Source organism: Canis lupus, unplaced genomic scaffold (genome assembly GCF_011100685.1).
Source record: "Canis lupus familiaris isolate Mischka breed German Shepherd unplaced genomic scaffold, alternate assembly UU_Cfam_GSD_1.0 chrUn_S1688H1882, whole genome shotgun sequence".
NCBI classification, from domain to species: Eukaryota; Metazoa; Chordata; class Mammalia; order Carnivora; family Canidae; genus Canis; species Canis lupus.
The window spans coordinates 1-8386 of NW_023330535.1; the positions used below are offsets into that span (position 1 = coordinate 1).

The 8386-nt window shown below is 41.1% G+C and overlaps 1 protein-coding gene and 1 non-coding gene across 2 annotated transcripts; one reads left to right on the plus strand and one right to left on the minus strand.

Annotated features, from left to right (window-relative positions):
* The first annotated feature begins 567 nt into the window (after positions 1–567).
* TRNAE-CUC lies at positions 568–640 on the plus strand. Its single transcript has one exon. It is a non-coding gene; the product is annotated as a tRNA-Glu (tRNA).
* Positions 641–1807: 1167 nt separating this feature from the next.
* LOC119878519 (protein S100-G-like) lies at positions 1808–1942 on the minus strand (the record flags this gene model as incomplete). The annotated part of the gene is made up of 1 exon (XM_038589143.1): positions 1808–1942. A coding segment is annotated over exon 1 (135 nt), but the record flags the coding sequence as incomplete, so codon positions are not given.
* Between the last annotated feature and the right edge of the window lie 6444 nt (positions 1943–8386).

Consider the following 8386-nt stretch of genomic DNA (forward strand, 5'->3'; position numbering starts at 1 on the left):
ATTTTGTAAGCAGATTTTTAAAAACTTACCATTAGTCTTCCTACCTTTATTCAAATTATAAGTCATACATGCTTTTTGTAGGAAATACATAAGCCATGGGAAAATATAGAAAAATTCCCCAGTCTTAACTTTTAAAAACTTGTTTGAGTAGACTGCCTCGGCTTTCCTATCAGATTATTATTTGTCTTTCTTTTATTATTATTATTACTTCCTATTATTATTTTTCTTCCTTTTGAAAAAATTTCAGAGTGTTTTTTAGAATTTAATCTTTCTCAGAAATCTTTGTTGTAATTTTTAATTTAATTTAATTTAATTAAAAAAAGTCTCTTCGGGCAGCCAGGGTGGCTCAGCGGTTTAGTGCCTGCCTTCAGCCCAGGGCCTGATCCGGGAGACCAGAGATCGAGTCCCACATTGGTCTACCTGCATGGAGCCTGCTTCTCCCTTTGCTTGTGTCTCTCTGTCTCTGTCTGTGTCTCTCATGAATAAATAAATAAAATCTTTAAAAACAAACAAACAAATAAATAAATAAATAAATAAATAAAATTAAAAAGTCTCTTCATCTGGGACACCCAGCTGGCTCAGTCGGTAGAGCGCTGGACTCTCGATCTCAGGGTTGTGAGTTCAAGTCCCATGCTGGGCATAGGACTTACTTCAAAGTAAGTAAATAAAATAAAAATCAGGAAAGTTTTTTTTTTTTTAAAGTCTCCTTTTCTGCTAGCGCCTTTAACCATTTTTAAAAGTTATTTATATTTTCACTGTAAGCAAATGAGAAGAGATTGGATTAAAAAGTCATTGAATTCGGCTAGTTTTCTTTTTAGTACTAAAACCAGAAACCTCAACATCTACAACCAGAAAACTCCTCACACATCATACTGATAGAAGGGAGATTTCTGGTTAAAATCTGGGCAGCAAATGCTCTCTTCTGAAGTTACAGCTAGATGGTGAACAAGTCGGGTGAGACAGTTGCACAGTTGCTTCCATTTTGAAGATGGTTTCTAGTTGCGGAGGAGAGAAAGGGTATTAGAGCAGGGAGGATCAGCCCACCTCTCTTCCTCGAACTATTGCCTCAAGATGCACTTTGGACAATTCTGGGACGGTTTTGACAAGAAACTGTCAGGCTAAAGAGATTTTAATCCCTTCCTGGAAGTTGTTTAGAAATGCATGGCTGCCTCATTAACACAGATTTAGGTGCTTAACACAAATTAACACAAATTCAAATGCTTTTAAATGCTTTTGAAATATAAATGGATGTCGCCAGATGGCAATTTGTCAGCACAAAGTGGGTTTTCTCTACAGATTGCCTAGTAAGTGCTGGTCTTCTTGACAGATCCTACCTCTAAAGATGAAGCACGTTCAGGACCAACTAATGTTCTTTTGCACACCTCTTTGTTTTCCTAAAAGCCTGGCCCCGAGATGCTGAATCCAGGCTGTGTTTGCTTGGTGACCTGCGGGTCTTCTAGGCCTAGCTTCATAAGAGTGTGATCATGGCTTCCTTTTACTCTGGCTGGTGGGGAGAGTTCTGTGCCCGGGCTGTGGGGCATAGAAGGCTTAGCTCCTGCTTTCTAGGTGCATGCCATCTGAGACATGGCCTGCCACCAAGAAGGAAAGCACATGTTGAAGTGGCCTGAGTCAAGGGGTGCCCGCGCCTTGTTGGCCTTGGCTGCTGTGCTCTCTGCCCTGGACGGGCCTGAGCTCCCTCTGATCAGTCCTGCCTTCCTCCTCCTCTCCTGCGTCCTTTCCACTCCTCTCTCCTCCCTCCCTCCCTCCTGGCCCTCGGAGGCCCGACCCTGCAACAAGGAATACTCACTTTCAGTAAAGTAGGAAATTCTGCCTCAATCAGTAGCTTCAGCTCCGCCTTTGACAGCTGGTCTGGGTCACCTTCTTTGGCTGCGTATTTTTCAAAAATGCTCTTCAGTTCTTCGGGAGACTTTTTTACACTCATTTTGGTGTCCTGTAAATTGGGAAAGAGAGGAACTCACCAAAAAGCCGTAGTGAAGTTTTACACTGATGATTGCCCACGGTTTAGTGCCCTTGCGCTCTTTCCTTGGTGTAGTAAAAAGAATCATCTTAGTATGTTAAATGTCTGTACTTGGAGTACACCTGTTAGGAGATAGTCCCTGGAGCTCAATACTTTTATTAGTAATTGTGGCATTCTGCACTTCTTCTGGCCCTGGTCTGCATCCCTAGGCTGTGGTCTTGAAGAAAGCCTGAGCACAGCTTTTAGCTTCTAACTACTAGTAATATCTTTAGATGGCACAGACCTACTCTTTTTCTCCTGATCATTATCTTTCACACCATTCTGAGCAGAAGCAGAAGAAGCACCAGGTAGTACTAAATCACACTTACCTGGTTGCCTGGCAGCAAGGCAGCTAGAAGAATCAAGTAGGAGTGTGAAGAGTTGAGCAGGATCGTGACTTTTATAGTCTTCACAGACATGCCACCCTGATTATGAATTTTCCTTTTGTTTGCTATTTAGGGGTAATTACTAATGGTTTTTGAAACTCAAGCTTAAGACTGCATGAACCTTATAATTAAGGGCAAGAGCCAATAAATGGCCACCTCAACAGTTGCTTAATGGTTCAGAGTCCCAAGAGTAAACTTGGATTTTTTTTTCCTCCTTATATTGTATTTTCCCTCCAATGTGGCTTTATGATATTGCTCACTGTCAGAAAGCTTAACTGTGGAGGGTTGGATATTTTTCAGTATAGGTGCAGATTTAGGCTTGAAAGAAAAAAACTTTCTTTGCATCCAGGAAAAAATGTTTTAATGGATGGTCAATACCCTATGGTTTAAGAAATTGCAGTATGGCCATTGAAGTCCCTCTGATGTTTTGTACAGATTAGCTGCTTAAATATTAGAATACCTGAAAGAATGAACAAGCAGAAGTATCACTGAGATGCCGGCTTAAGAAGTAGGGAGAAGATACACAATAATCGGTGGTTTTATTTAGCAAAGCAAGATTACCACTAGCACGGGGATTTTTCAGCTTTTTCATTATTTGTGTGTTCCATATCTGCTTTTTATTTCTCATTACCCCCTTTCCTTACCACATATGTATATATAAATTGTTTTTATTGAAGTATAGTTGACACACAATTTTACATTAGTTTCAGGTGTACAACTTTTCCCCCCAAATATATTTTGTTGATCATTCTTAAAACTTGTGAAAACATTTGACTTACTTTTATTCAGTTGGAAATATCTCAGACTTGTGGAACTGCCAGGATTTAAAATTGGAGACTATATTTATTTCTATTGGAATGAGTTCCATGAAGAACAAGGACATTTCCAGAGGACATTAATCTAATACGGATTGTAACTCACAATAAAGGTTTCCAGATTGACTTTAAGAGCTCTTATCAGCTTTTAAACACTTGCACGCTTCCACACTTGTACAATTTTCTCTGACCCTTCGTTGTATCATGTATATATTGAGGATTGTACCATTGGACAGTACTTTTATCTGACACTTTTCAGTTCTTAACTTCTAGGGCCTTATTTACCTTGGAGAACAAATGTGAAATCTAATAGCTTCTTAAAAACTTCCCCTGGGCAGCCCCAGTGGCTTAGCGGTTTAGTGCCGCCTTCAGCTCAGGGTGTGATCCTTGGAGACCTGGGATCGAGTCCCATGTTGGGCTCCCTGCATGGAGCCTGCTTCTCCCTCTGCCTATGTCTCTGCCTTTCTCTCTCTCTCTCTCTCTCTCTCTCTCTCTCATGAAAGAATAAATAAAATCTTAAAAAAAAAAAAAAAACTTCCCACGAGGGGCACCTGAGTGGCTCTGTCTGTTAAGTGTCTGCCTTCTGCTCAGCTCGTGATCCCAAGGGTCCTGGGATCGAGCCTTGTATCATAGACCTGCATCATGGCAGCATCAGCATCAGGCTCCCTGCTCAGTGGGGAGTCTGCTTTTCCCTCTCCCTCTGCCTCTCCCCACCACTTGTGCTGTCTCTCTTTCCCTCTCTCTGTCTCAAATAAATGAAATCTTTAAAAAACAAAATAGAACAAACAAAAAACCACTTCCCACCTATCCTGAGCATTTGTCATTCTATATAACTTCATTGTCCTTGTATATGTTATTCTTGCTTTTATTACAGGTTTGTTGACTTTGGTATTCACCAGTATTGAATATATATGAACTCACTTCTTGGAGTAAAGATAAGCATTTTGGGTTAGTTGTAAGATCTTTTTTTTAAAAATATTTTATTTATTTATTCATGCGAGACACACACACACACACACACACACACACACACACACACACACACACAGAGAGGCAGAGACACAGGCAGAGGGAGAAGCAGGCTCTATGCAGGGAGCCCGATGTGGGACTGGATCCTGGGTCTCCAGGATCATGCCCCGGGCTGAAGGCAGCACTAAACCGCTGAGCCACTCGGGCTGCCCTAGTTGTAAGATCTTATGCAAAAAGATTCTGATTTTGGCAATGCATTTTAATCAAGATTTTAGAGAATTTCTGGTGTTTTATACTTATGCTCTGTTTTACTTGGGAGGAAGTCAGCTTTGTTGAACAATCATAGAAAAAAATATCTTTTTCTTCTAATACCTTTTTAAAAATTTTCCAATCTACAGAAAAATTGCAAGAATAATCAGCGAATACCAACCTACCTTTTGCCCAGATTCATTGGAGAATCAGTTGGAGGCTGATTTACCCCCTAAATACCTTAGCATCTTATCTGCTAAGGACAAGGTCATTCTTCTATCCAACCACAACACCATTATCACAGACCAAATTAAAATCTCTCCAAATGTGGAAATAGCATCTTAAATCATCTGTTCTCTCAAATTACCACCTGTGGTAACATGGCAGTTGTTATATTTCTTGAGTCTATATTGAAGAGATGTTTTTAATAACTATATAATGTATAACTGTATAATTTTAATAACGGTATATTATAGGATAGATATGTGTTATGTGTAACACATGGCATGTATATATGGTGTATGTGTGTGTGTGATAGTAAGTCTAAGAGAAACATTCGGGACAGTTTTGTTTAACAGTCTTTAAGCCTACACATGTATAGTTTCAAGGAACACCTTTGATTAAAAGAGGCCCAGTGCTGGGGCACCTGGCTAACTTGGTCGGTAGAGCAAGCAACTTTTGATCTCGGGGTTGTAAGTTTGAGCCCCATGTTGGGTGTAGAGATTACTTAAAAAGAAAATCTTAAAAAAAATTTAAAAGGCCCAATGCTATTTTTGTCAGAACTTATGCTTGTAGTAAATGCTAACAGAACTTGAAAAACAACCTGTGGGTTTTAAAATTTCACTTGCTCACCTGTGCCAGGCACATCTCTCATCTCTTATGTTTCTCTTTACCTCTGAGCTCAACTGTAAGGATAAACCTGCAGTGGGAAACACGAAATCCGCCAATAGATATTCTCATGAAACATTAACTAAAAATATATGGAGATAGGCGATAAACACAGGGTGTGTTCAAAAGAGTGCATGTTGATACCAGGGAAGGGGGAGAATGACAGGCACAAGATTGGTGATGGAAAAATGAAGAGGCAAAGGTTTTTTTATCACCTCTCCATTCAATTGCTTGATCTTTGGACAGACTTAAGTCTGGATGGCCCAGTTGGTTAAGCGTCAGACTCTTGATTTCAGCTCAGGTCATGATCTTAGGGTTATGAGATGGAGCTCCAAGTTGGGCACTGTGCTCAGTAAGGAGTCTGCTTGAGACTCTCTCCTCTCCCTCTGCCCATCCCCATGCTTATGCATTCTCTCCCTCTCTCTCTCTCTCTTTCTCGCTCTCTCAAATAAATAAATAAATCTTCCCTAAAAATTTAAAGATTCTGTGGTTACTTTGGGCCCACTCAGATAACCTAGGACAGCTTTCCCATCTCAAGAGCCTTAATTTTCTCATGTCTGCAAAGTCTCTTTTGCCAGGTTAGGTAACATATTCACAGGTTCCAAGGACTAGGGCATTGCCCTCTATGTGGGGTCCATTATTCAGCCTACCGCAAGGGCTAATTCAAAATGAATTAGTGTATTATTTGGTAGGGTGAGCATAATAGCATGGTGTTAATTATGGGTCAATAAGGAGAGCAAGAGGGTGCCCCAAAACATGGACCCATGTGGAATGATGGGGAGAAGGCATTTTAGGAAAAGTAGTGAAGAGGCAATATATGTGGGGATGTGGGGAAGGGGACAGAAGAGCCATCGGCAATGTACCTGTCTGCCAAGGTCGAAACCTCAGGTTAGACCATGTGAGAGGAGCATAGCCGGACTGGGTTCCTGAATGAGGTAGAACCTGAATGCCATGAACGGAAGAGTGTCGATTTGATCTGCAGTGATGGAGGCTACTGTAGTTAGCAGTGGAACAAAGAATGAGTTCATACTTTATGAATATCAGTTGGTTCATACTTTGTGCACAACTTGAATGCAACTCATCAAGAATGGAAATCAGAAGCAGGCTTGAAAAAAAGCAGAAAAGACTAATGGACGGGAGGCAAGGAATGGGTCGGGGAAATCCTCATAAAGAATACTTGAGGAATATATTAGGAAGTCTGAGAAAAATCACTGTGTGTTGTCTAAGAGCCTGGAAACAGCCTGCTGGGGAGTAGGCTCCTTCAGTGTCTCCAGATGAACTGTCCAAAAGTAAGGGACATGAGGGAAGCTGACCTACCCAGGGCTGTGTCATGGTACCTCACACATTGGAATTTCATCTTTGATAAGAGAACATAACTTCCCTAGAATTTGTGGTTAAGGCATGAGGGATGCATGAACCCCGTCTTGAACCCATTACACTTTTATCGTGGGCTACAGAAACTTCAGTAAAGGTTAATTAGTGCTGTATTTATCCTTATGTGGTACTTTCACATCTAAAGCTTTATCACCACCAGTATTCGTTACTTATTGATCCTTTTTTATTTTTCTTATGCTATATGACTGGCTCTGTTCCAAGAAAGGACAGATCCATAGTGGGAATCAGAAAACAGCCAGTATTTAGGCAAAATCAGAGCAGGCCAAGGTAATCGTTTTGCAATGGAAGAGACATTTTCCTCCTAGATGCAAATGTAGGGTATTTTGGAAATGTTGGGATTAAGATGAAAGCACATTCCAGGTTTTTTGTTTTTTTGTTTTAAACTATCCCAGAAATGATAAAGGATGTTTTGAAACTGATGTCTCTCAGACTTTTCATGGAAGGAATACCAGACACAAAGGCTTTTTCCCTAATTTTTTTGCTGAATCCGGTTGCTTATAACCCAAGAGGCAGTTATACTGCCAACTTCAGAGGTCTCGGGAGGTATCTTGGGCCCGGCTTGGCCAGAAAGGCACTGTGTTCTCTACCTTCCCCGAGCTTCCCTTCCCCGTGGGCTTGGAATCCACCAGTTTGTGTCTGGCCTGGAGGTCCTTTGACTGAGGGTCTGATGAGCATCCCCAGGTGAGGCCTCCGGAGCCAGACCAGAGAGAAGAGCAACTCTCCTGCCAGTTCTTGCTCTGCTTTTCTCCTTCTGCTGAGATTTGGGGCATCATTCGGCATTGGGAAGGTATTTCCCTCTGCTCCCCCATCTTTTCTCTAACGTCTTCTTGGCCTTCTCCACTGGTTTCTGTTCTAGCACATTTTTTTTTTTTTTTTTTTTTTTTTAGCATGTTTTAATCAAAGGATCACTGTGGCTGCTATTCCTTGGGATTTCTTTCTGTGTTACCATTTCAGGAAAAGGTTATAGTTATTACTTATGAAAACAGCAGGGATAATGTGAACTCATACCCTAACAGAAGGTCTAAGTAATACATTTCACTATTTGGGCTTTAAATTTGTATTGTCTTTAAAATAACACTATGTACAAAGTTTACAGAGCCAACATGTTCCAAAAGGCCTATAATGAAAATATTCAGTAATCTTCACACCCTCTACACCACCCTCAAGTATTCCAGCTGTTTCTCCTGATATTTACCTCCATCTTTTTATCATTTTTATGTATGTGTATGAACTCTGCCCCCGACGTGGGGCTTAAACTCACGACCCCAAGATCGAGAGTCACGTGTTCTACCAACTGAGCCAGGCCCTGCCTCCATGTTTTTGAGTAATATTCTCGTATTGCTCTTTCAGAGATTGCCAGATTTCCATTTATGTGGGAGAAGTATTTAGTGCCCTCGGGCAGCCCCTGTGCCCCACTGCATTTTTTTTTAGAAATACGTTCTGGTCTTGTGTTCCTCAAGTTCATCCCAAGTAAGCAGTAAGGCAAGTTGCCTGTCCTCAGGGGGGTCATTTGACTTTTCTTAGTGGTTCAAGGCAGAACATTCCTTGAAGACCGAGCACACCAATAACTGTGCAAACTACATTAAAAAGACTCTTCTTGGGCAGAAGAACCCAACACAGGAAGTAAGGGTGGATTGAATGATCTCAGAACACTTCTAAGAAGCCAG